Source organism: Leptosomus discolor, chromosome 4, assembly GCF_034619465.1.
Source record: "Leptosomus discolor isolate bLepDis1 chromosome 4, bLepDis1.hap2, whole genome shotgun sequence".
Taxonomy (NCBI): Eukaryota; Metazoa; Chordata; class Aves; order Leptosomiformes; family Leptosomidae; genus Leptosomus; species Leptosomus discolor.
In genome coordinates this window covers 10,038,030-10,065,218 of record NC_141394.1, presented here as the reverse complement: position 1 = coordinate 10,065,218, position 27,189 = coordinate 10,038,030, and the positions used below count along the sequence as shown (strand labels likewise).

The following is a 27,189-nucleotide window of genomic DNA, read 5'->3' as shown; positions in this document are numbered from 1 at the left end:
TGTTGTGACACAGGAGCAAAGAATGATCAGGGTAATGGTCTCTGCACCCTTTCTGCTTCACCAGAGCTTGGGCTGGGGATCCTGGTGTTGTGCTTATACCTCTTGATGTACCTCTCCTAGCTGTAGATAGGTTCTCCTGATGTGTTTCCCAAGGGCAGGTTGCCAGCAGCCTTGTTCATCTTGAGACTAACCTCTCAACAGAGATCAGCCTTCCATTATTTAAGAACTGGTGGCTGAATTATGAGCAGAAACCCATTTATCTCCTAGCTGTAAGCTCTTACATAGCTTTGTATTGCCACCGAAACTGCAAGGGATACACCCAGCAGGCATGGAGAGGGCTGTACATTTAGACTTTCCTTGGGGGATATAAGCCCTGAGTGAGCCCTGCACACTCATGACTCCTCTGAGGAGAGGGGAAGAAGGTGCCTTGCATGGCTGGTGATGGGCACCGCTGCTGTGTTTGTGGGTTTCAGTCCCTTTTTCTCAGCTGGTGATCAGGGAAGGCAGCAGGTGTTGCTGAGCTATCACCATTTGGGGCATCCACTTTCACCCCCTGCCTGGGCCTGTATTCTCTCACAGGTCATACAGAGGAACTGCAGTTCTTTTATTTGTTATCTTGACAGTTGGGACTGGCTTTTCTTTCATCTGTCTTAGGTCAAATGTTTCCCAGCCTTGGTTCTTCTTGCTGCTCTAGCTTTTGATTCTTAATCCCTCAATTACTTAAAGGGGGTGTTGTGTTGAGGGCAGACATAAGCCTTCTACTAGCAATGTTGATGTCCACATTCAATGCTGAGCACCAGGGGCCAGGACTAGAGCTGTGTAACTGCCCTGTAACTATTTGCCTTTTTCCATATATGTTTTTTTTTTCTTCCAGAGCTCGCATCCTCCTTGTAAGAGGAAAGTGCCAGAATGGTTTGGAACCTCGGGGGTGACAGTTCTGCCTGTAACCCAGGTGAAGAAATCCAAAGCAGAGACCAGAAAAGGGATTTTTAGTTGAATATGAAGATTTATTTTTATTTTCAAGCCATTTTATGTACAGACTCCTCTACTTCCCTGTGCTTTACACTCTTACACTCCTTGCACGATTATGCATTGCTCTGTATAAAATTTGTTACTATTAAAGAATAAACGAGTTCCACGTCCCTGTCTTGCAGAGGGGTTCAGGTATCCCTGCCTGCCGCCATTACCTGGAGGAGGCCCGCGCGTCGCTACGGCAACGCCGAGCCCACTTCCGGGGCGGGGCGTGGCGCCGTCGCCGGGCAGCCGGGAAAGCGCCATCGCCCAATAGGCGTGGGGCCGCGGTGCTCGGCCTGCGCCTCGCGCTCCGGCGGGCGGGTGAGGGAGCGCGCGGGGCGGCGGGCGGGGGCGGCCCCGGGCCCCTGAGGGGCGCCTGGGCGTGGGGGTGGAGCCGCGGTGGCCGGGCCCGGTCCCGCGCGCCCCATGTGCGACAGGCGCGGTGGAAGGCTCCGGCCTTGAGGGAGGGGCGGCGGGGCGGCTTTCCCAGGGCCCTGCCGGCCGTCCCGGGGCTTCGCCCTGTCCCGCTCTGCCGCGGACGGCGGTAAAGGGGGGGTAGGGAGGGGTGGGCGCCCTCGGGCTGGTTTCCGGGTGGTCTGTGGCTTTGCTGCCGAAGTTCCCCCTCGTGTAGGTGGCTTGAAAGTTGCTCGTTAACGCGGGGTGCCTTTGAGGCAGGCGTTGGGGCTCGGCGGGCTCTGGAACCCGGTGTTGGGCCGGCGGGCTTGGCCGGTGCTCTTCCAAACGGGTGTGAATGCGAGGGGTGGCTCAGAAATCACACTCTCTACCTCCAGATTCTTCTTAGGAGTTAAGGTTGCGTTCCGGGAAAAAATCCCCAGACCTATCAGTTTCTTAGAGCACGAGCAGGAAGAGAAGGGTACAGACAAGAAACAACTAACTTTATAAACAGATCTCTCCACTCTTGACTCTAATATCTGTTTCTTGCCTTTTTCCTCCTGCTTTTCCTAACAGAATTATGGATCCAAGCTTATTGAGAGAGCGAGAGCTATTCAAAAAGCGTGCCCTCTCCACGCCAGCGGTAGAAAAACGTCCAGCGCCATCTTCTGACTCCTCCTCCTCAAAAAAGAAGAAAGCGAAGGTAGAACAAGGTGGCTCGTCAAGCTCAAAACAAAACACAGGTTGGTGAAAGTCTCCTGTTCAACAGCTGATGTGTATTTTCCACCCTCTACCCCTAAACTATGGTTTATTAGCATGAATCAGTCTATCTGTGAATTTTGCTAGCAGCTGTTGTCATTCTTTCTCTTAAAGTCTCGGTTTTTGTTAAGAAATTCACTTGCGCAATGGGGAAAAAACCACATGCACGTGTTGGGCCTCATCCTGTGACTTGTTTGCTGTTACTCAGTTGGAGGAATTGCTACTGCCAAAATATTATTTCCTATGAAGCTGAGCTTTGATTTGTGGATTTCGGTGCTTGCTGGACCCACAGGACAAGCAGTAGCTGTGGTCTCATTCTTTTTCTCTCCTGTTTTTCTGGCAAGAGAGCGCCTAAAACTTTTTAACTGTAAGTCATAGACTGTGTATCCCTGAGATGGATTTTGCAACTTGCATCTTGTCTGGCTAGCATATTGTCATGAGGGGTTGTTCTTGTTTTACCTGGGAACTAATCTCTGTTCGTGAACGCCAGGGCTTCCGCAGATTTCTGTCTGCTTTGGTCAGGAGTTTTGTCGTTTCCTTGGGATGGTGACGCTGGTAACGCATCTCTCAATATCAAATAAGCAGTTAATAAAGCAAGGCCAAGATAGTGGGAGCAATTGAAAAATGCAGCACCTGGAGCAGCAGGGAGAGGGTTTGTGTGCACATAGCGGCATGCTCTGTGTTCGCTTTCACTTGTGAGACGTGTAACTTGGGGGGCCTTTTCAGTTCTCTGACAGCACTGACAGTTCTCGGATGCACTCTAAACATCAAATCAAATGTCAGGAGTTACTAAAACACAAAATAACCTTGTTGTGCAAATTCATTGCACGCTTCTATCTTGAATACCATGTGTGCCTCTCTTCTAAACTCCAAAAGAAATGTTAGAGCTAAAAACAGCGGAGACAAACGTCAAGGACGATGGGAGGAGTGGAGCATCTTCTGCCCAAGGGGAAGGGTAGGGAGATTGCATGTGTATCTCCAGCTTCTCAGGGCACCAAACAAAGTTATCAGCCAGACGTTTTAAAATAAATCGAGGGAGGCCTTTCCATTTGCCACACTCTCCTCTCCTCTCCAAATAAAATAAAATTCTCTGTGGAATATCCTAAACTGCATATCCTTAGTGAGAGTGGTTTTCTGGGAAGGAGGGGTGGGGAGGCAGGAAGAGGGCAGGCAGTTCAAATGTGAGTCTGATCTGGAGGATTTGAGTAGATGTATGTCCAAGCAGCAGAACAGATAAAGAAAGTGTAATTTCTTTTCTGTGGTTTTGTGGGCTGGGTGTTTCTTTAAGTGCTTTTGTAGCTGTCAAATGATTCGCTGACACAAATAGGAATGTGTCAGCTAATGTGGCTATGAGGAAATTACCCTTTATCTTTTACACTGTTGGCTTTGTTCCAGATTGTATCAGAAAGGTTTCAGGGTTTCTGTAACATTCTCATGCAGAATGAGTTCAGCCTCCTTTCCTTTTGCCCTGGAGAGTATTTACTAACTACTGCAGAAGCAGCAAGGATGGAGGATAAATAATGGAGAGCGAGCAGATCGACTTACTCCCTCTTGTTCTTAGGAATTGCCTCAGAACAAGTGTTCAGGCTGGCAACTGACTGAACGGGTTAAGCAGCACAAGTTGCCCAGTGATGCTGCAGAGTCAAAGTCTTTTGCCTCAAAACCTGCCTCTGATTTGAATCGCCAGGTTGTTAGGTGCCTGTCAGGATATGCATGTGTCAGAGATGGGTCTTGGGGAGGTGGAGTGAAAACCTGATGTTGAAGAATCCCTGTCCCCCCCAGCCCGAAGAAATGGAAATTAAGGTAGTCAGTCCTAGTTCTTTTGTGTAGTGACCACAAAGATGATAAATAATGTCATAGTGATTGTGCGTTGGCATTGATAGTCCTGGGTGTGTAGCGCCTGCAGGTTCTCCCTTGTTCTCTGATTCTATGTCTCAGAGAACCTGCCCTTCTCCCTTTTTAGGGGAGGAGAAGCTTTGAGTGCTGATTTTCGAAGGACTGTGTAGCTAAATCTGGCCTGTGTGGGACAACTTGTTGTAAGCTTTCCAGGGAGATTAGTTATTACTATAGTTATTTGAAATAGCTATTCAAGTTATTTGAAAAAATTCAAAACTTCCTTGTCTACTCATTTCAGAATAGTAACTGGAAAATAAATTAAACAGATCATATCTGTTTTTTTCTTTTTATTAATGAATAGCAAGTTCTGGCTAAGGTCTTAGTCTTTAAGACCTTTGTCTTGATGGTCTTGGCCAACAGTAATCAAGAGCTGAAATCTCCAGGAGCTGTTTCACGACTTAGTCTACACGTGGGAAAGAATTGTCCTGAGGCTCTAGGGCTGTGCGAGGGGAGATCTTTGTCTTTCATTCCTTGTGCAGACACCCAGCCCCCTTTTTAGATCTGTGAAATAAGCAGCTGGAATGAGTCCCAGGATTTTTCGTTGCATGTGCTTCTCAGGAAGGCGTAAGACCACGACACCAGCGTAGCAGAGGCTGGCCGTGTTGCTTCTGCACACCGCCTTCTTGTGTGCAGCGACGATGAGTGTTTTGTGGGAACACTGCAGGTGGCCGACAGTCCTATTGCTGTTCAGAGTGTTTGCATTCAGGAAAGGGGCATGTTAGTTAATTCACTGCACCCCGATGGCTACTCTTGCCTCTCTTGAGGAGGACACCGATCTTTCAGGGCTGATGCTGTCAAATACAGCAGAAGGTAATGAGACGTCTACCCAGCATCCCTGACAGCAGAAAGCATTGTCATCGCTCACGTTACCTTCATCATATGTCTTGGTGTGAGTTCTGAGTTGTCTTCTAGCTGGGGCATCAGCTTCCATTAGTTGTGCTTACAGTTTGATTTTTAGCTAAAAGCGTTCTCTGCACATGGGACTGGTGCTGGCACTGGCAAAACTTCACTGTAACAAGTGTATCGGGATGAATGGTTGCAGCAGTAGTTGTGTTGTTTTGTGATTTCAGAAGGGAGATTGTTTCTCCAGGTGAATCACTGGACTGGCTGTGCTGGTTAGTAGTGGCCTGGGTATCTTGTCACTCCATCTCGCCAACCAGGAAGAGCCCAAGTCAAATTAGCAAGTCTTTCATTGTGTCTGGATCTTCTGGAGCTTAGTCATACTGAACCTGAGAGAGGGAGTTGATGTATTTAAAAAAAAAACCAAAAACTGTCCATAGCACAAAGGTATTTCTGACATGGCTGGACTACGAGATCAGTGTCGTAGCTTACTTGTCCGTTTGGCCATTAGGTGGGTTTTGTTTCCCTAATGACAGGAATATTTTGGGGGTTTATATAATTAAGTATCTTGTTCTACATGTAGCTTTGGTCCGGGATGTTTCTCACTGGCCTGCTTCTCTATGGGTTCAGGATTATGAAGGACTTAGCGGACTAATATTACCGATGGCCATGCTGTTGGACACCGTTACTACAGTTGTAATTTGTAACTGCAAAACTTGTATGGTTTTAAAAAATATAGATGCAACACAGCTACAGAAGAAAAATGATCTGGTTTGTGGTCAGTTTGTGAGAAAGGTAGGAGTGTGAACTCTGGGATGCATAGGCAGGCTGATGAAGCAAGCTGAGATTCTCTTGTGCAAAATGAAGTCTCTTCTCGCTGTGCCTCCATCCTGCCATCTCTAGCGCGAGGCTTATCCTGGTGCGGCTCCTCTGTGCAGCGTGTCGACACTTGAAAGCTGTGTGCGGGCTGGGCGAAATTACTGTCATTGGTGTGGGAGGTCTCTGGCCTGTCTGCTTGTGTTTCTTGGCAAGAACTCCGTCAGTTCCGGTTCAGCTTTGAAAAGTTAAGATACGGGTGACATATCCAGCATGTCTGACTCCCTGTAGCGTTGTGGTTACCATAGAGGCAGCAGCCTTGGGGCAGAAAAATGTCCCTGTTTCCACTGTACCACTACAGTACGCTTCTGTGGAAATAGTCAGATACTCCTAAGGTAGTGCATTAGTCACGTCTCGACACCCAGAAGTCGTTAAACAAGTTGAATATGAAGTAAGGGGAGAGCAGGTCTCTGGAACTGGAGAAGGGGCGGGAGAAAGGGTCAAACTGTACCACAGGAGATTAGAAAAGACCATTTTAGGGATACATTTCATGTTGGCTTGCTTTTCCTCCCACCACCCTCTTCTAAAAGCGAGAAACCCGTAACAAGAAGAGCTGCTGAAGGCAAGAATTCACACAAGCCTCTCCTGTCTCATGGGATCTCTCACCATTCAACCCTTCTATCTCGTATCTTTTTCTCACCCCTCGTATGTCTCTCTTGTCTTTGACCTCAGTGGGAGGGCACCGCTGCGTCTTGCACTATGCATGATGAGATTGTTGAGCATTTTTATAAACATTTTCTCCAGTTAAGCAACATAGTTTTATGCAAGTTAGGCAACATTTGTTCATTCAGGTAGACAAAGATCTATGCTAGTAACTCAATAGAAACAACGAAAGTTCATTTAAAATCAAAAATCTTTTCTTCCCCCATAACATTGCAACAGATCATCCTCCTGCTAAGCACTTGGAAAGCCTTTGCCGATTATTCAAGTTCACATCCGGAGATAAAATGGTAACTGTTGCTGTTACATTTAAGTTGAAAAGAAAAAAAGCATGTGACTTGCTCATTCGTAAGGTACAAGAGGCTTCATTCAAGGTGTTAAACGTTCTTCAAGTGCTGATGCTCAGTCCTTCCTACACCACCTCTGTTTCACGCTTTCTGAAGCTGTTCATCATTGCTCTAACAGGATTGGGTTCGTTCTCCAAGTCTTTCACAGTTTTATTTTTCACGCAGCAGCAACAGTCTAGCAGTTCGTAGAGGAAAGCCAACACCACCAGAGAAACTACAGTAAAGATGAATATGATTAGAATAATAAAGCAGGCAGTGTTCCAGTTATCATGGAAAGGGTAAATTTTTTGCACTTGAAAGCCCAGATACTGGGAAATGGATGTAGTCTCATTCCAGTGAGTGGTGTTGAGGGTTGCCATTCTTGAAGACTTGTCTTGGCGTGCTCGCTGTCACGGATTTGGGGACTGAAACAGAAAAACAAAGCTGTTGAGGACTCTGTTGATCAAGAGCATGCTGTGATTTTTATCCCAAACTGTAAGAACTTAAGCTCAGGCTAAGTGCTCGCACGTCCTATAAACGTGGCTTCTTGCATACTCACATTTGCTCAAAAAAGTATCAGACTCCAAATGTACAACTTTGTGATTTGTCTGAACGTTTATTTCAGTGGTGACTGGTCCATGCATGCATCATGTCGTGTAAGTTATTCTGCAATGAGAGCGCTTTGCTTCTCTATTTGAAGAGAAAAAGATAATTTTCAAGGTACACAGCGATCTCAACAACCAGTCCATTGTTAGTCTTGAGACTGGTACTTGCATAGTGTGAAAGCCCTTGTCGCTCTTTTGGCACTCTTAGAAACACAGGAGATCCGTGTACCGCCCTCCCGTACCTGAGTGATTAGAAGACCTTACTACACATCACTGGAATTTGTTTACTTGTTTGTTTGGGTTTTTTTCTCCTATTTTGGAGAAAGAAAGAAATCACTATTTTTAAAAAAAAGTATGACTCATAACTATTTTGAAGGATGTTTCCAAAGAATGGAACTGAACTCTTGGTCCTTCTCCTAGTACAGAATAACAATCCTGGTTCCTTAAAACTCATTATTTTAAAATTGCCTGTTAGCACAGACTTGTTAACCCTGCAAAACTCTTTTGACTTCAGAAGGCCAGATTGCCTGACGTGTTCGTTACCCTGCCGTTCCGCTGTTGAGTAGAAGTTTGTGCTCAAGAAACCCCACTGATTCATTCAGCTGCCTGAGCAGCATCGGGCGCATTTGGAAATCTCAGCCCATTTGGGTGCTGTGGTCGTTAGGATAGACAGGAAAACCCAACCCTCCCTGAGGAGTTCTGCTTTCTTTTTTTCAACTGTATTCTCTGCTTAACTGCTAGGAAAGGAATGTGGTCTTTGGTCCAATACTGTCTGGTTGTACCCAGCAGAAGAAAAGACTGCTTTGTGGTGTGGGGGAGAGATGAAAGGAGGAGTTGGCTTCAGCAAGACTGCCTTTGGCGCAAATGGTATTGCTGTCTAGATGTGCTGTTTCGGAAAGGCCGTTGCTTGGAAGTGTGAAAGTAGGCTGTGCCTCAGTCATTTCTGTAGTATATCTAGAACAAAAACGCAGTTTTGTCCGCCTCTGAATTTCTCTATGAATTAGGGATAAGCAGACAGATGAGGTGTTTGGCAATAACATCTTTACAGTAATGTGTCTTTTCCCCCCGCCCAAGTTTCTTTCTTTCCCTGCCTTTGCCTCCCAAAACTGAGTGAGGGAACTTACGTTACTTTTGGTATACAGTCTAATGTAATAAAAAAATGCCCGAGGAGCCACAGTAACCTGTCATATTATACTCTAGGATGCCGTAATAACCTTTGAATCCTTCAGGCAATTTAAAACTGAGTGTGGGAGAAGGAGATGGAGTCAAATCTCCATATTCCCTTGAGGAAATAGCAAGGAAACTTTAGGTGAGCAGCACTGACGGGCCAGCCTGTGCCCTGCATGTAAGCCCATCAGTGAGTGCGTGCCAGCTAAGGGGCAGCTCACAAAATGTGAAATGTGCTTTTCTTTGCTGGGGTGCCCCAGAAAACGTGGGATTATGGAAGGGAAAGAGACAGACAGGATTTTTTTGTAGAAACCTGGAGTTTTATTTCCACATCTCAATGAAAGAGGTTTTGCTTTGAACATAAAGCAAAAAGTGAAAGCCTAGCTATGTTCGTTACAGAGTGATCCTGGCTACCCACATTTAGTTTAATATAATTCAGTAATCAAAACTACAGAACGAAGGGGTAACGCCAATGTTTTGTTCATTGAACTGTGCTCACAGGTCATGCTTTAATGAACCTTGCCTATCCCAGAAATAATTAGGCAATCAGCCTGTTTAGTGAAGACTACCAAATGCCCGAATAAATGAGAAGGGAGAAAGGCAAGGAGTGATGGTGTCTACTAAAACAATTTACTTAAAGCACCTGTCATTATTAAAAAAAAAAAAAGATATTGTGAAAACCGGGATGACGCCACCAAACCGGCTTACGATTTATGTCTTATTTTTATTGTTCAAACATTACACATTTTGTTATTTATCCTTCTGCTTTAGTGGATTTAAATTGAAACGGAACAGCTTTGTTGTTGGGAAGACACCTGGCCCTAGCATTTGATACAGACATTTATTGGAGCAGTTGCAGTAACTTAGTGTTTCCTCTGTTAAATCTGTAACTGAATACACAAATTTGTAATTTAATACACAAAGTATGACTGAGATGGATAGGATTAATTAAACCGTTTGGAGTTTTTTTCTTAAACGAAGGTTTACAGAGCAAATTCAAGCTAAAAATACTTCTGAGTTGAGTTAGGTCCTGGCTTTGAGAGCATGGCTTGGTTTGATCACGGTCTAGGAAGGGAACTCAGCTGACCTGTTTTATGGGACTAAAAGTCAGGAGGGTTTTTGAAGGGCTGGTCTGAAGAGTTAATTTGAAAATCTGTGAGAGAGAGGGGGCTGAATAAAAGGATTTGAAGTCCCCTTTGAGAGGTCATTAAAACAAGCAGGATTTAAATGTGTATTTTAAATGGCAAGAGAATATCCTTGGGAAAGAAAGGAGAAGAGGTTTGTTTTGAACTTTTAAAACAGATTTCTAAGACTGAGGATTTTGTTGGAATCTGAAACACCTAAGTTTGCTCATTCTGTAAACATCAGGCACAAAATTAACTGTTTCAGCAGATGCAAAATGTAGTATTGCAGTCATTGCTAAAAGCAGTAGTAGCTTTTAGCTCCGGAGAGGAGAGGAGAGGGAGAGGAGAGGGAGAGGAGAGGGAGAGGGAGAGGAGAGGGAGAGGGAGAGGGAGAGGGAGAGGGAGAGGGAGAGGGAGAGGGAGAGGGAGAGGGAGAGGGAGAGGGAGAGGGAGAGGGAGAGGGAGAGGGAGAGGGAGAGGGAGAGGGAGAGGGAGAGGGAGAGGGAGAGGGAGAGGGAGAGGGAGAGGGAGAGGGAGAGGGAGAGGGAGAGGGAGAGGGAGAGGGAGAGGGAGAGGGAGAGGGAGAGGAGCATCTTTGGCACGGCATGGCTCCCCAGGCGGGAGTCCCTGCCGCTCGGCTGCCGGCGCAGTGCAGCAGCCAGCCCCTTCCCACTCCACAGCCACCATTAGGGCAGCAGTTTGCACAACATAGAGAAGCTCGTCTTTACGCAGGGAGGTGGAATTTAATGCCCGTGTCAGAGGTGGTTTGTGCTTCTCGAGAATGATTATGATCTCCTTAAATTTGAATGAGGAGAGGCAGATAAATATCAGCTACTCGTTGCTCTAATTATTAAAATACGAGACTGAAGTAGCTGTTGCGGAGCCTTCAGAATTAACACAGCACTAATAAGATTAGCATCTTTGAAAGCTGTCAAAACCGGTCTGGTTTCATGGAGGTTTACTTATTTTGTAATGGCACATTTTAAATTCATATTTTAAGCCAGTCTGATTTGAATGCAATTAAGCTGTTGTATGTGTCCAGACTGCAGTGAGTTAAATATTTAATGAATTGGCTTCAGTAATACCCATATTAGGTTTTAATTTAAAAGTATCCTTGTCTTTAGACACTGCAGAGGAGCAGCTTTATTTGAAACCATATTCATGGAGCTAGGGGAAATGACTGGCAAAAAATCATTTCAATGCAGTACTGAGGAAGCCCTGTTTAAGAAACCACTAAAGAGACATCTTGGGGTAATAGCATTTACAAATCTCAGATGGATTCTGACCTGTCTGTTTGTATTGTATTGATTGCTGCTCCAATATTTACAAGGATAGTAATATGCAACGGGATTTTCTTCCTACCCTAATGTACCAAATTTCTAGCACAGGTTTCTAGCACATCCACGAACATAGATCTCTTTTAGGCAGCTTAATTGGTACGGTTTACGGAATACCCACTTGGGAGATACATTTCTTAAATTTCAGGTTCAGCTGTCTTTGTTTTAAGGAAAATCCTTTCACTGTCATTTCTGTAAAAACACACAGAATCAGTTAGAAGGAACGGAGGCTGCAGGAAACAAGCTACCTCCCCAGTAAACATGATATCCATTTTGTTTACTGAATCTTGGCTTGGTGTATTAGCTTTTCTGTAAGATGGAGCGGTCATCAATTTTCCATTAGCGCACAGATGGTGAAAGTGCTCATCTGATAGTGCAAGACAAGCTCCTCTGTGTTTGGCAGAATAAAACCCTGCTAAACCTAGAGAAAAATCATTCTGATTCTAAGAAGCTTTTTACAGGCTTGTAGGCTACAGGCATATTTTCTTTCTGTAATCAAGATAAACCTTAGACAATGTTATAAAATGATACACACCTACCTCTTGTCTGAAAGGATGCTGAGAGCGCGTTGTTCTGGTCCCTTTTTTTAACGCAGCCTATGGCACAGCTAAGATGGAGCTTTCCTACCATTGGCCAGAGCATGATGCTGCTGACAACTTCCTTTATGCTCATTTGCATCAGGCCCTCAACCCCAGGAGTGAATCATTCATAAATTTGACTCTTACTGTCTGGAATAAGAAACAAACCCCTTCCCGCTCTCATTTTTGGGATGCTCTTTGTGCGTGATGAGCTTGTTAGTGGAGAGGCGTGCTGGGAATGCGACGGTGGCCGTGACCCCGCTTTGCTTTACGCTGGAAAGCAGCCGGTCAGACCGTGACGTTTGAAGTGTTAATATCTGCAGATTTCCAGCTTCGCCGTGTGGTTAGATTTACTTGTCATGAACTGCAGAAGGCTGTAGCCAGGCAGATTAAACAAGATAATCTTCTTGATTCAGTTGACAGAACAAATACATGATAAGTCGTCTTAACTATTTGTTGTACCTCTGAGTTTATTTTAATCACTTTAGACCTCTCGTCACAGGTACGATTTTTTAATTTATAAAATGTCCTGCATAGACATTAATTTTTAATGATAAACAGGGACCCTGTAGGGGAAAATCTCCGTAGGCTCTATATTCAGGGAGAGCTGCCTTTTGTTTTTCTCCCTTTTTCCATCTTAATTTAGTAACCGGAATAAAATGTTCTTGTGTGTAGCTGGAGTTATGGTGATTCTTCTCTGTTAATTTTAGAATTGTTCTGCTGTGTAAAGCCTCTAACTCAGTGTCGTGTAATAGCTTCACAGTTACCAGCTACCAAGTTTTAAATTTGACATCTGTTCCTTCAGCATTATGGTTTTTACTGTACTAGCACCAGTTTCCATGAAGTCTTCCCAATAATTATCAAAAGTGGATTTGTTTGAAATTTGACTACATCCAAAATTCCCACTTTGTAGCTGCCTTTTATAGTGACATACAGATCGACTTAGAAGTAGGTTGAGATGCAGTGGGACAGACATGAAAAAAATCCACCTGAAGCATGGCGGCTTTGGAGTTTCCCGTGAAGGATTTGGCAAGGGCAGCTAAATTTAAACCCAGCGTTCGTAGCAGACTCTCTAAACCTGCTGCTTGCTTGGTGGAGGCGATGGGTCTTTGCTGAACATCTTAGGTGCGTTTTCTAGAATATGATGATCCTTTTTCCTTCCTTTTATCGCCACCCCTGAGCTCTTCCACTCCTCCTTACAGCCACTCTCATCCATATCTTCTAGCTGCCCAGCAAAGACTTTGCTTAGTGGCTCTGCTCAGCACCTGCTGCCACCTCTTCCCTCAGTTGATGCACTAACTTTAATTGTTCTTTTCTCTCCCTCGACTGATTTTTTCCACAGAAATAATAGGAGCTCAGTATCTCTGAGATACCTGCTGTCCTGTCAAATGTGACTAGAAATCTCCAGTGGATTAAAAAATTCCTGTGGTGACAAAGAGGAAGTGTTCTTTTTGTGGAGTAGCTGAAATTCTGAAAAGCTGCTGCCATTAAGTTTGAGCGGCGTTACGCTGGTAATGGGTCTGTGGCTTTTGGTGGTGGTTTATGGATATTTCCATTTAATGTGCTGTGCTAATAGCTAAAGGTAATAAAATAGTCAGTAACAACCTTGCAAGAATTGTTGAAACAAGATTCACACAGTAGCAAACCTCACAATACGTTGGGACAGAACCAGACTTGATAATTCTGGGGGATTCTGAATTGTTCCAGTGGTGCAGTACACAAAGTTGAATTGTTTTGAATTTATGGGTTTGGTTTTTTTAGATAAATTCTCCACTAGAGCTACTTTTTAAACAAACAAACAAGCCCAGCACAACAAGCACAGCCTTCCTTTACCTGGTGTGTAACTGTTCAATACCTTTTGGGAAGAAGTGAAAGTTTCTGCTCCTATCTCAGCACGAAGATATCAGTAGAGCTAATTGTTGGGCAAAAATGCAGCACATTATTTCAGCGTGAAGTAGCGTAGCGTAAATGATTGTGATGTGTTAAGCCACAGAATTAAACAGTAGTAGGTAGTAATGCTGCAGTTCCTTGCTGTTTTCTTAAAGGCCAAGTCCCAGGAACTTTGTATTTGTGGAGCTCTGCTCAGAAGTGTTCCAGAGCCATGTCTGTCAATGGGCAGCTCTGTGGGGTCTGGATCAACACGTGTGCTAGCACAGAGTCTTCTGAGGGTGACCGCTGCTGCAACATGCGTTTCTGTTCATAGCTGTAATTCTGAAAGCTTATGGAAGTAGAGTGAGAAAGAGATGGAGCACAGAGCCAACAGGGTGTTGTTGAAATCATCATTTCATTGTTTGGTTTCTCCTTTTGTAGATCACAGCAATGGATCATTTAACTTGAAAGCCCTTTCAGGAGGCTCTGGCTACAAGTTTGGAGTCCTTGCTAAAATAGTGAATTATATGAAGGTACAGTGTTTTGATGTAAAATTATAATGTTTTTAAAACTTTAGCTATTTATTCCTCTGTGGTAGCTGAAAGATGCTGATGTTTCAAACTCTAAAATGCTTTTACTAAAAGAGTGAGAATTTCAAGAAGCTGCTTGTTAAATTCAGAATGCTGTCAGTAAACAAAATGGTCAGCATATTGTTCCATTACTGAAATCCTAATTATTCCAGGTCACTGTAAAACGAGGATAATGGTGTTTATTTGGAGTAGAAATAGGAATTGCAAGATGCTATCATCTTTTAGGATTCATGAGCTATTTGTCAAAATAACGTGTAATTTGGTGCTTGACACTTGACTTTGTCATCAATCTGAGCTGATACTGACTTTTTTTCTTCATATTTTCAAAAACCCTACATTGAAACTCATTTGCTATGTGTACCGTGTCTAACCTGGTTTTGAAAAAGTTGTTTTGTCGCCACGTTATACCAGTTTTAGTTACTTTGTGATAATTGAGTCACTGAATAAAATCAGTACAGAGCTCTAATAGGTCCTATTTACTTTTCCAGACTCGGCACCAGCGTGGTGATACACATCCATTAACCCTAGAAGAGATTTTGGATGAAACGCAGCATTTAGATATTGGACTCAAACAGAAACAATGGTTAATGAGCGAGGTAAAGAAAACATATGTTTAAATTTTAGTTAGAGCTAAAGGATCATGATAAACCTGAATTATACACATTTATTTCATTACAAGTTTTATACATATATAATTCCCCCTTTTAAGAAGCTACATTGATTCACATGTCTGTCTGTCTTGTACCTGCTGCTGTTCAGGTAACTGTGAAATGAAAGCTATTCTGACATTGTTAAGGACCTGTTAGAATTGTTACACAGAGACTATATTTTATGTCATTACTAATTTTATATAAACAAGATTTTTTTTCTTAAAGAATTTCCTTTAAAAAGAATTTCAGGTGGAGAGCTCTTCCAATATCGAGGGTGTTAAATTAACTAAACCAAAGGAGTAGGGTATGAAATTCATAGGCTTACAGTTCTTTGTTACTTACTGACATGAAGAATTCTGATGTGAAATTTATGTCTGAAATTGTGGGCTAATAGATCTGCAAATTCCACTGCTGGAGTTCATTAGTCTCACTCTAGATGCTAGGTTTCATTCGTACAGATTCACTGTAACTTGCCACAATATTCATCTTCATGCTTAATTGATCTGAATGTCTTAATGGAATGTCAAGATTAACAAATCAGCAAAATATACCGTATTTGGTATTCATACTTGATTGGCATGCCTGGTATCGTATTTAAAATCCTCCCAACAGAGTAGTAAAGGCTGTTGAGACATGGGGAAAAAAATCTCTGCATGGTAAAACTAGGATGGTTTTAGCTAATACAGCCTGTAGCATTCCTTTGCTACTAGTACTAATATTCTGGGGTACGGGAACCTCCAATCTGGCAGTGTGGGTTGTGATGGAAGCTTGATTTTGCTGAAGTCTTTCAAAAGGTAGCTCCAGGTTGTTTCCGTAATGAACCAGAATATGAAGATGGAATGAAAAAGCTTCGCCCAAGAAGTGTGTACAAAACTGTCACTGAATTGTTACTGGGTGAGAAAAGGCGAACGAATACCCTGCAGCACCTAGTTAGTTACCTTCTCTGTTATAGGTGTTTTCTCTGTCCTTTCTTCTGTCTGTCTCTTTCTCCTTTCAGGGTCAGGCTGGCATCTGCAGAAGAAACTAAGTAGAGTTGCCCTCTGTTACAGGTGAATTTCCATTGTGGTACTGGCTGCACAGCACAACTGATTTGGAGCATATCTTAAATAATTTCGATTGTCCGTGAACAGCTTCACTCTGAAGCTGGCGGCATAAGCAAAATCCTACTGTGCAGGAGGCCTGCTCTTCTCAATTTCTTCTACAGCTGCTGGTGCCAGTTGACAGCAGTTGGGAAGGCTGACTCCAGTTTTGTTCATCCCAGGTTAATGCCTTTCACACATTTGTAACATCCATGTGACCCGAGCTTGATATGCAGAGTTGTGCATTTGCACGCTTTTTTGCGTTCACTCTTCTTTTTATTTTCATTCCTTTCCCAAAAAAGGAACGCATATGGCTTTCTGCCTTAAGAGACTTCATGGACCTTTGAGCCCAAAGGCATTGAGTGAATGATGTTAAGCCTCCTTTGGTGCTTTGTGCTTTATGCTGTGGCGACTTATGCCTAGGCTGGTGGATCTAGGATCCAAGGATTTAAAAGCCATTTCAAACTCAAACCTCCAAACTGGCAGCTATAACGTGTGGCTGATGTACTCTATCTGCTCAAAGGCACGCTAGAAAAAAAGTACCAGTGTGTGCTCTTTTTCAAGGTTTAAAATTTATGTCCCTATTACAGGCTTTAGTCAACAATCCGAAAATAGACGTTGTAGATGGGAAGTATGCTTTCAAACCCAAGTACAACTTGAAAGATAAAAAGGCTCTGCTCAGGCTCTTGGACAAGCACGACCAGCGAGGGCTGGGAGGAATCCTGTTAGAAGATATTGAGGAAGGGCTACCCAATGCACAGAAAGCTATAAAGGTGAGTAGCACACGTCTGCGATTCAGCAAACCCATTCTAGTTAGCTTCCCAAAGGGGAGGCAGAGGCTGGAAGAGAATTTTCTCATGAATATTGTTTCTTTTCTTTTGATAACTCAAAAGCTATTTCAGAAGACTTAATATCGTAGCTTTTTCTGTATTTCATCCTGTACTTTCAGATTCAGCCTGATGTCTCAGCACAGCTCTTTCTCACAAAAGACTCTTGATCTCCCACATTCCAACTGTAGGCATTTAGTTCTGCTTTTATACCTTGATCTCAGTCCTCTCTATCTCATCTTTGATTTATTAGTGTACTTATTGTCAGCATCCTCTTCGGATGCTTTTCGTTGCCAGTTACTTTGCTGCTTCTCTAGTTCGTTGTGCTTTTTGTAGCACAAGACCTGGGTCTGTTGTTGAGGTTGGAATCCTTATTCTTGGAAATGAAATGATTTTGAGTTGTTCTTTTGCATTTGTTTTCGAGGCTTTAGGGGACCAGATCATCTTTGTTAATCGCCCTGATAAGAAGAAAATTCTTTTCTACAATGACAAGAGCTGTCAGTTTACTGTGGATGAAGGTAGGTGTTTGTTTACATATGTTTCCATGACAATTGATTTGAATTCATCTTAAGCATCTATATGTATAAGGAGTCTTCAAGTATAGCAGTTTTTTAAGGTGGTAATGAAATACTAGGTATATCCAGATGTCAGGAGAATGGTTTATATTAACACGAGGCTAACAACACTAACGAGCGAGTTCAGGGTAATATCCTCTGGTTTATAACAGATACATTAGAATGTGGCACCAGGAATCCAACAGTTCTGTTCAAGTGTAGTGGTACAGAACAGACTAAAAATCACCTGACTGTGACTAAAATGGCATCTAACATTTTGCTGTGCAAAGGGCAGCCAAAAAAACCCAAAAGAATGGCTTCTGGGTGCAGGTTTGGGGTTTTTTCAAGTTTATTAACCATGTGCCTTTTGTTGGTGAACATGAGAAGAAGCCACAAATGGAGCATGAGGAGGAAGCAAACAGGGAGGAGTCCTGAGAAGTGGTAGTTTACATCTGGGAGGAGAGTGCAGATGTGGGGTAGTGCTGTTGCCTAGAGCTGGGGTGGATTTGGGACTTGAAGTTCAGCACGTTTTCTGTCTAACAAATAGTGGTAAAATCCTCTGGTGCAATGTGCCTGTGCACAGAAATTAATTACACAAATCAGGGTATGTTCCGATAATGACATTTATGGCAATATCACGTGCCTGTAAGTGCAGAAGAGGGAAGGCAATCTATGTCAGAAGGTCTTATTTTAAATGACTCTATGACACTGAACATTCCTGTTGTTAACACAATGCCACATAAAGCCATCTTACCATGTAACGTCACATTACGGTTGAAAAAAAAAAGGGGAGGGTTTTGATAGAAACTTGAACTGCTCTACTTACAGGACCATGGGAGAAAACATAAAGCTCTTTTTTACTTCAACTAGCTCAGACAGACTTTATTTTCAATAGAATTAAGCAACTGGAAACATGTGTCATTTACTTATTTGTTATGTATCACACTTTTACTCTCAGTAATAATAGCTTTCTTCCACAAAGATAATTAAGTGGCTGTGACATCTACAGCATTTAAAAATACAAAAATTCTTTCAAAATATTGAAGTGAATCTCTTTTTAAACCATAATTTCTGTCACTTCTTGATAGTGGCAGGAACTATATGTGAAAAGCAGAATTATAAGCCTTAGGTCTGCATTCACTGGGGAATTTCTTGGCTCCCAAATGCCTGTGAGTTTACTATTAACACTGTCATCCTGTTCAGATAGTGTCTTTTCAGTCCATCAGCCTGAAGCTTTTAGGGGTCCGAACATGACCAAAACATTTAGAAATCAGTGCAGTTGCAGTAACTGTTAAGACAAAGCTTTTTAAGTTTTTAGCAGCTACGGGCTGTATTATGGTCGTGATTGCTGATCGTTTCTTCTTGTGCAATTTTTTCCAGATAACTGGCACCCAACCAGCCTAAAAGAGTTATCGGAGGGAGATCTCTACCCTGTTGCTCTTAGTGTGTAGTAACTCCAGGATTAACTGTGACATTTAATGAAAGAGCTCATTGTATTGAGACATAGCAAGAGAGATCTGCCAACTCTTCATCAGGTAGCCAGTATAAATCCAAGGCTGTTCACATACAATACGTTGTATTTTAGCACACCCAGCACTGCTCTGTGTTTAGGAACAAGCGATGCAGGCTGTTGCTATGAAAGCGGGGGGGAAGTTAAAACAAACACTTCTAAAACCGCTTGAATCAAAGGAAGCCGTTTGGCTCAATCTCCCGATGAAGGCAGGCATTTAAGCCTTCAGGTGAAGGGATCACTAGGGTGCAGTTTGTAGTTTAAGGTGGCTTTGCTTTCTTCTGTCCGCAGGTGGCAGCACGTTCCCATTTGATCAGAAAGGGATTTTTTTTTTTTTCCTGTTTGTTCTGTTCCTGCTGGTTTTGGTTTTTCTTTTCATGCGGATGACAATCCTTTGTTCTGAGAGGGGCAAGAATACTTTCTCTTTTGTGAATTTCGTGATCTGCCTGTGCATGCCAGAACTCTTAAAACATCCCTGAATGGGTTCACTTACTTATTGTAGCTGAATCGGGTCCTTTTTCCAACCGTGTTATCCTGTGATGAAGAAAACTTGTCCTTCCCGAGTAGTTTGGCTTTATGATTCTTTCCAGAGCACCAGAAGCATGTCTCTGAGGGAGTCATTGGCAGAATTGTCTGCAAACAGGATGAATTATGACACGTTTCTGCATTAGCAGTGCTATTTCACCTCATTATCTTCAGCAACGTTAAAATGAAGTTTTTAAAAGACTGCAAAATAAGCCTTGAAGTGTTGTCATACTCTTTGATCTCGCAGCTGATGACAGTTCAAAATATGTTTCGAGTTCAATGTTTATCCTTAGAAATAAGGGCTCTGTGCTCCTCAGTGCATGATTCTGCCATATGACACTCCCCAGTTTCGAACATATGTTGGCTGGGATTAATATCTTCTGAAAGTTAGGCGTCCTCTCCCATGGCTGTCTGAGCTCCATCAGTAGTCAGTAAAGAAAGAGGAGCTGCCGAGGCAATTTGGAGCTTGCTGTCTGAAGTGGTGGGAGGAACTGCTTTCTGGCAGTGCCTACTTCTGCCCTTGCTACAGTTGTTTTGATGGCTGAACAAGCTTTTCTTTCTCCCCTTTTGAAAACAATGTTCTGCCACAGTGGTGCAGTACCTATACATCGTGATCTTGAGAGTACTGGAGAAGGTTTTTGCAGTAAGGAATGGCTTTTGTTCTTCCTTTTATGTGATTAGCCGAGGAAGGTTCAGATTGCATGTGTTCCTTCTTGACTTCCTGACTAATTAATCTTCTGTCAGTAGTGTGTAGCTGAAAGCGTTTATAAAAGCCGGGCTAGATTTCAGGTGCTTCAGCCAAGTAAAGCACTGCCTTTTTGTGCTGGGGCTAAGCACTTTGCTTGTGAGCCAAGCTTTCACCCCCTTGCCGGCTGAATGCTGAAAGGCCAGTCTGATTGCTTAACTGTTAGAGATGGTATCTTTCACATCTGAATGCAATATAGGAAGTATTTTAATGCCTAAAAATTTGGATACTTAATTATAAATGTTTTTAATATTCTTCCTAAGCACCATTGAAGAGTTTTAAAGAATGGCCAAAGCCTCTTAAATTTAACAGTATAAAAACTGCTTGATGACTTATGGCTCTGGCTTCAAATTCCAAGGTGGTCCAGGGGCAGCACAGACTTAATATCAAGCACCTTTTCCTTCTGGTATAAATCTAGTCCTGTGTTCCCTGAGACTGTTAGGGAGCAGGACTGCATCTACCCTGCTACTTGGTCGTTTCTTCCCTTCTGCCCTGTTACTGTCTGTTCTTGTCCTGTGCTCAGATTCTGGCTGAGCTCAGTGAAGATTTTCAAGCTGGTTTTAATCTCCTGAAGCCATCTCAATGTTTTCACAAGAGCAGGTGAAGCGGTCAGAAGTGCAGGATAAGCTGCACTGAAGTCACCATGCAGCCATTTACCCATGACTTTGTTCCCCAAGTGTAAGCATTTGCAGAAAGGGAACATCAGCGCAAATTGGTTTCATATATGGGGCACCTGCCTTGGGTACTGGGATCACAACTTTTTGCCTTTTCTGGGGAAGATCTGATGAATTGGCATCAGGACTTAAAAGCTCTGCTGAAAATGCTCGTGTCTCCTTAAGGCTTCAAAGCACCTGCGTTGCTTTGGCCAGAAACTCTTTGGCAGCCACAAAACGCCCAGGGGATTTTTTTCCTGGGCTCCATCTTGTCATAGCAGCCTAAGCAGTAGGAGAAATTGTCAGCTTGTCTGAATGCAGCCTGCTGCGGTCAGGTGAAGCCTTACTGTCTTGACTGCTGAACTGTTTTTTTCCTTCCATAGCTACTGCATGCTTGTTGTGGCTGATGTATCAAATAGTTTAGTGGCTCTGATAGAAGAGTCCCTCATCTTTTCTGTGCTCTGATGGTGTAAAGATCACCTAGCGGCTGACAGGACATGGAGAAAGAAAATCGAATGTGCTCTGTAATTGTAATTGTTACACGCGCTGCAGGAATGCCTGCGTCTGAACCTGTTCTCCATGCCTGGCTGAAGCAGGCCAGCATGTGGTGAGCTTTCTGCTCCAACAATCCCCTTCCCGCTCCTCACACTGGTACCGAACACCCTGTGCCCTGTGCACGGAGAAAAGAAAGATGTTTTAAAAAATGGATCTGGTATATTGAAACCATCTCTAGGAACTGCCTTCTGTCACTGTGGTCTGCTCTTCAGACACATCAGCTCATCACAGTGTTTTTCTTTCTGTCTTCTCCCCTTCCCAGAGACAGGCCAGCTCACTGCATCCTCCTGCCTGGCCAGCCATACGTTTGGACACTGCTCCAGGGGTGGTGGAGCCCAGTAATTGGGTCATTGCATGCCGTTTCCTCCTCCCTGGCCCCTCTCATCAATTACTGCTTTTAAGAAGTGGTGACCCCCTTTTCTTGGAACCACACAACAAAGGCTAGGGTGACAGTATTTCAGATTCTTCTCAAAGAAGTTGGAGAAATCTCTTTCTGTCTTGGGTCAAGGGTATGAATTTTGAGGTGCAGAAATACCACAGCTACAAATGCCGAGGGTTGTTTCTTGAGAGCTGTAGTTATTGCCAGCTTTTCCCATAGGTTCTCATATTTCAGAGAGGATGTCACAATAATTCAGGCAGCATATTCCCAAGGTCTAAACTTTCACTAGCTGGTAGGGGCATAGTCCTCAGAGACTTCTGAATAAATCTGACAGGTAATGTGGAAATGGTTCGGTGCCAGCCAGCCAGCTGCTCTCTTTCTTCAGTTCTTGCATTTAGCTCAGTGTCTGGTGTTACACTGAATTGGTTTTGTGATGAGATGATAGATGAATCTCCTTTTCCCTTTAGATGGCACCCTAAATGCAAACAGCTAGCATGCATAGCCATCTGAAGGGTGGCGGCTCTGTATGCTTCTCCACCTTTATCCTGTGCTTTTAGTTCTGAACCAATCCCTTCACACAGAGTATATCGGGGGGGGGGCACCGTGTTGTTGTGCCTCCCCCCTTTCCTAGGCAGTAAGGTGTGTTAATGCCCTACATGGAGCTTCAGCATGGGAAGAAGGTATTTTTGCAGTTACCGCAGTCAAAGCAATAGCGCTGAAAGCAGCCTGATTTATGAAGGAGTTTTAAATGGAGCTGCAGAATGCTGTACGGTGACTCTGGTGGGACCAATTAGTAGATTAAATTATCTGTGTGTAAAGTCCACTTTAGCTTTGCAGTTTTGATTTTTGGTGACTGTTACCTTCGTATTTCTTTGCCAAGTTTAAAAGGTGAATGTGAAGCTGTAACGATGGTATAACCGCTGCGTTACAAGAAATGCAAAATGCTGCAGTTAGATATTAACTGTGATCTGCACTTGTGTGTATGTTGATCCTTGAAGAGCTGGCCATTTATTTTCTAGTGTTTAATTTTTCACTTCTGTTCCCCACAAGAATGTAGACCAGTTTAACCTTAAGCATCTATCCTCGGCCTTGGTTGTTTTTTTTTTTTTTGCACCAGGACATATTTGCCCATATATCATGAACTCTAATAAGGAGACACATCATCTGTGTTTGTAGCAGAACATTATAAATAAAAAAGACACTGTCATACAAAAGTTCAGAGTCATCAAGTCTCTCATCCACTATCACCTCGTGTACATGTGCTTGTCTGCGCACTTTGGAGGACTGACCCACACCTCTTCAGCTCCCGCAGGCGTTGTCTGTGCAGAGCCAAAGGCAGTATAGCACAACACAACCTCAAAGTACCTCTAACTAGGAGCTGTTTAATAGTCATGCATTTATATGCAGCCTTGTCACTTCATGTGTGAACTGCAGAAACACATCATTTGAAATACGGTTACTTGTGAAGTGCGGTACCGCATTTGCACACCCATCATCTGATTCATCTTTCCAAACACCACTGGGTCTTGGTGTCCAGCTGAGTCCAGCTTGGGTGTTCAGGACAGGGAGAGGGCATGAACAGAGACGAAATAGCTTGAAAGAGCATTTCTGCTCGGTCTGGACGATGCAATAAGACCCTTGTGCAGGCTTCTGCCGTTAAGACTTAATCTGAGCGCTCATCGCTGAGAAATCTCTCTTGCATGTTCGGCTTTGATCATAACACAACCTTCTCCACCTGCCGCAGCAGGATTAGGTGAGAGATGATCTGTGATAGCCGGCACTGCAAGCTATGCCGAAAGCCTGGAATCACACTTAAAATGGATGAGCTGACGGAGAATTTCTTGACTACAGTGTCAAGTCCTTGCATTAAGTTATCTGGAAACGGCAGTCTCAATGATCCTGCTACGCTGTATAGCCTGTATGAGAAACAGGCTGAGCGCTATCTCCATGTCACCGAAAGTGGTGTTTTGACAGCATTTAGTTCTCTTCAAAAATGCTGCATTACCAAAAATGAACATTGTTGTACTTCACTGGCGAAATTCCTTTCTTTTGTTTCCTGGAAAGCTTGAACAGCCCTTTACTGTTGGCAGTGGGAAGAAAAGAAAGACCCAAGACTTTTAAGTCAGAGAAAACCAAGGTGCATTAGGAAGGGAAGTGGTCCAAGTGCAGGAACCGAGTCTGTTACGTACACCTTTTGTACGTTTTCTTGCAGCATGTCTAGAGCTGGTGTATCTGTGGCAGACTGTCACTGGAGTGTTTCTTTGCCTGCTGCATAGGACAGCTTCTTAAGCATGCAGAAGTTGTGGTTGTTTTGACAACTGTATACTAAATTTATCTGGAAATAAAGGGAAAAATTTAGTCTTGCGTTGCTATGTGTGCCTCGTGTTTTATTTATAGTTTGTTAGCCAAACCTGCTGACAGGATATATCTAACTTACTGCCTGGGGAATGAAGGGAGGTGGGATTGTACCAGCCGCTGCCTGGAGAAGGCATTCCAGAGGCTCTGTGAAACTTTACATGAGGCAGAAAGTGTGCAGGCAGATGGCAGCTGCTCTAATTAAGACTTACTGTCTCTGTCTTTTTTTCCCTGCTGCTGTAGCTTTTAAGGTATCGCCCTTCTTTTTAACACCAGAGGAATTTTAGTAATTTATTATCCGTACAGCACAGTATGTATTATATTACAGTGATAAACGAGCTTGAACCCACTGAAGTAAATGTCTTGAATCTTCAGTAAATTGGACTATGAGATGACAGGTCCTCCAAGACAATGGCAGCTGAAGATGTGTAAATGAAGTTGCCATCTATGGTTAGTTACTACCCTTCACCAAGATCTTTTGAACTGAGGCTTATAAAACACGTTGACAGTCTACACAGCTATAGAGATTCTAGGCAAGAACAGAGACTCTGTAACAAATTAACATTAAAAACAAATCTTGCCTGTGGGTGCTCCTGATGCTGGAGCGCAGTTAGCGCAGATGAGAATCAGCTCGTCTTTTTCCATTAAGTGGCGGGGGTGTTTTGTGGTTGGTGTTTTGTTGGTTGGGATTTGGGTTTTTTGTGGGGTTTGTTTGGAAGTGCAGCCAGCATTTGGAGTGGGTACAGGCTGTGCTAATTGGGTGCCTGCTGGCGGTGACCGCTGCATCTGTACAGTCACAGACTGACATGCCAGAATACTTCAGCATTTGAAATCGAGTCTGTTTCTTTCCCTTCGTGCGGGGGCTTTGCCCCGGTTTTGTTCACTGGCATGTAAAACGAAGAGTTTGTTTGGTGTTTCAGAATTTCAGAAGCTGTGGAGGAGCATTCCCGTGGATTCTATGGATGAGGAGAAAATTGAAGAGTATCTGAAACGACAGGGTATTTCTTCCATGCAAGAAACTGGACCAAAGAAAATAGTAAGAGATACAAATTACAGATCTTTGTAGGAGAATTCCCCCCTCCTGACCCTGCAGTGTTAATTCCAGAATATGTTAGGGAGCCCTGTGCACAGCTGCTTTGTGTAGCTCGAGGAAGTGTGACCAGTTTTAAGAAGTTGCAAAAAAACAATGCCGTAGCCAGCAGTCAGTGTTTTTATAACTTGTTTGAGCCAGTGTAATCCAAGCAGCATCAAGAAGAGGGCAAATGCCAGAAATCCCTGTGAGCTCCAAAGTGAAAGCTTCTGCTTGAAGCTGTACAATACATTAGCAGTAGAAGAATAGTTACTTTTGGGGGGAGAAGGGTGGGGGTTTTTTCAAATTTTTCTGCTAAATAGCTTTGAAATCCTCGTGGGAACTGTGTAACGTGCCTCCCACTACACACATACTGTTCTCCAAACTGGGTGCAACATGCTCGTGTTTTACTGGGAGGCCAAAATGGCTGCAAGCTCTCCAAAGATGCTTTCTTCTTGGCTTCAAACAATTTTTTTTTTTAACTTTTTTTTTTTTTAACATTTATTTGCATGTCATGTACTATGTCTTTTCTCTTCTGCGCTTCGCTTCAAACTGTCCTCTGCTGAGAGCCCTTCCACACAGGACTCATTCCTGGTTTCTGCTCGTTGCTACAGTAGAAGCTTTAATGCCCGTCATCGTATAGGCACTCCTCATGGATTCCTTATACGCTAAATGTGTCTTTGAGCACGTAGTCGTGGATAAAATTATGGGGCATGTACCTGTTTCTGTAGCTGCATGGGAGCGTTTGGAATCTTGACTTACAAATGCAATTTTACTACTGTGCGTGGGAGATGGAGACTCTGCTCTGTCCCCAGGGTCATCTCCCTGCCTGGGTTTGAGTTGAATGCTGTCGCTTCCTGCACAAACAAGCAAGCACCTGCCCCGCCTGCCCACCCCTGGTTCAAGCAGGGCTCTTCTTCTCAGAAGTGATGACTAGCGCAGCGTCACACATCAGGTCAGACGTCCCAGCTGGAGGGCAGATCTTTTGACTACTGTTTATTTCTTCCTGTAGGCTCCTATTCAGAGGAGGAAGAAACCCGCTTCTCAGAAGAAACGTCGATTTAAGACTCACAATGACCACTTGGCTGGAGTATTAAAAGATTACTCTGATGTCGTTCCTGGCAAACAGTGACCGGTTGAATTCTGGAGCAAACATCCATTTTTATACAGGCTTTTTGCCACTCGGGTTCAGTGTCTGCTCGCAGAAGGACTGACTGTATATAGTAATGTGATGTGTTTTCCCCCACCCCAGCAACTGCCGAGATGAAACAGGTTGGTTTAAGAGCAAGTATGAACTACTAAATGTAGAGCTTAATTTAATTAGCTAATGGGAGATGTGTCTTTAAGTAAGAGGTTCTCACTAGTTGCCTCTTGGCATAGAGTGATAAATGGTGCTCAGCATATAATGCAGGAGTTCCTCTTCAGTGCTTAACTCTGCTTTTACGTTGCTTAATGGGTATGTACCTGGAATTACTTACAAGGGGCTTTCTTGTAGAATTGAACACAGCATTTGTTTTACCTGTTTCAGAAAAACCTTTTCCTAAAATCACTGCAGGCAAGTTTCTTTCACAGTCAAATACACCCACGGTTTGTATGCTTCTTCCTTGCCATGGGACTGAGCTTTACGGAACGTCAGTGATATCTGAGGCTCAAACTCAGAATAAAAGCTCTCTCCTGAACTCCCAACGGGCTGCAGGATGGCAATGCAGCTGTAGCTTCCTAATGCTAATTAGAAATTGCCCTCGGCGATTTCTCATCACTGTAGCGGATGCACGTGTGTTGCACGGTTCTACTCTATGGACAGGAGGGAAATAAAATGATAGTGTAATACTGAAGCAATTTTTTTTTTGAAAGTAATAAACTTACGATGCTGGTTTCCAGTGTTGCTTCCTTAAAGAAATCAACATCTTTCGTGCTTGTTGGCGTTTTCCTTTTCAAGGAGGTAAAGGAATCTTTGCTGTATTGTTATCTTCTCAATGGCTTATTGTTCAGGGTGAACGCTGTCATCTTTTTATCATTCTTGGTTGGGGAGTGGGGAGGAACCACCTTAAATGAAAGCTCTCTGTAGATGCCTGGTGTTCTGTGCAGTACAGACTGACGTGGAATGTAGCCAAATTATGTTCTCTTGATAACTTACTTTTATGTACTGAACCAGAGTCAATCAATGCTGATCTTGTTTTCGTGGCACTGCGGGAGAGGAGCTGTTTCTCTGCACTTCTAGGGTTAGGATCAAAGATAGAATAGGTGACTGCGA

The 27,189-nt window shown here is 43.5% G+C and overlaps 3 protein-coding genes across 4 annotated transcripts in view; 2 read left to right on the top strand and 1 right to left on the bottom strand.

Annotated features, from left to right (window-relative positions):
• WRN (WRN RecQ like helicase) overlaps positions 1-1,138 on the top strand; it is a 45,887-nt gene extending 44,749 nt beyond the window's left edge. The window contains exon 36 of the mRNA XM_086464900.1: positions 875-1,138. Within this exon, the coding sequence (XP_086321026.1) occupies positions 875-997 (123 nt within the window). The 3' untranslated portion in view covers positions 998-1,138. The remainder of the gene's footprint in view (positions 1-874) is intronic.
• GTF2E2 (general transcription factor IIE subunit 2) lies at positions 927-26,811 on the top strand. Of its 2 annotated transcripts, none has more exons than XM_086464901.1 (8): positions 927-952; positions 1,984-2,150; positions 13,886-13,977; positions 14,523-14,630; positions 16,354-16,536; positions 17,015-17,108; positions 24,787-24,902; positions 25,948-26,811. In XM_086464901.1, exons 2-8 carry the CDS (start codon positions 1,988-1,990, stop codon positions 26,065-26,067), a joined length of 876 nt encoding a protein of 291 aa, XP_086321027.1. In that variant the 5' UTR covers positions 927-952; positions 1,984-1,987; the 3' UTR covers positions 26,068-26,811. The 2 variants fall into 2 exon arrangements, with proteins under 2 accessions (XP_086321027.1, XP_086321028.1); XM_086464902.1 differs by lacking the exon at positions 927-952 and adding an exon at positions 1,303-1,335.
• On the bottom strand, positions 6,851-7,144 carry SMIM18 (small integral membrane protein 18). The gene has a single exon (XM_009961517.1). It carries the CDS (start codon positions 7,142-7,144, stop codon positions 6,851-6,853), a length of 294 nt encoding a protein of 97 aa, XP_009959819.1.
• Positions 26,812-27,189: the final 378 nt, after the last annotated feature.

What these genes read in the sequence shown, in the direction of transcription:
- GTF2E2 (XM_086464901.1), top strand. Translation starts at nt 1,988, where the DNA reads ATGGATCCAAGCTTATTGAGAGAGCGAGAGCTATTCAAAAAGCGTGCC. An exon ending in AAATAGTGAATTATATGAAG is followed by an intron (nt 13,978 to 14,522) that starts GTACAGTGTTTT and finishes TTACTTTTCCAG; the next exon opens with ACTCGGCACCAGCGTGGTGA. An exon ending in TCAGTTTACTGTGGATGAAG is followed by an intron (nt 17,109 to 24,786) that starts GTAGGTGTTTGT and finishes TTGGTGTTTCAG; the next exon opens with AATTTCAGAAGCTGTGGAGG.
- SMIM18 (XM_009961517.1), bottom strand. Translation starts at nt 7,144, where the DNA reads ATGGCAACCCTCAACACCACTCACTGGAATGAGACTACATCCATTTCC.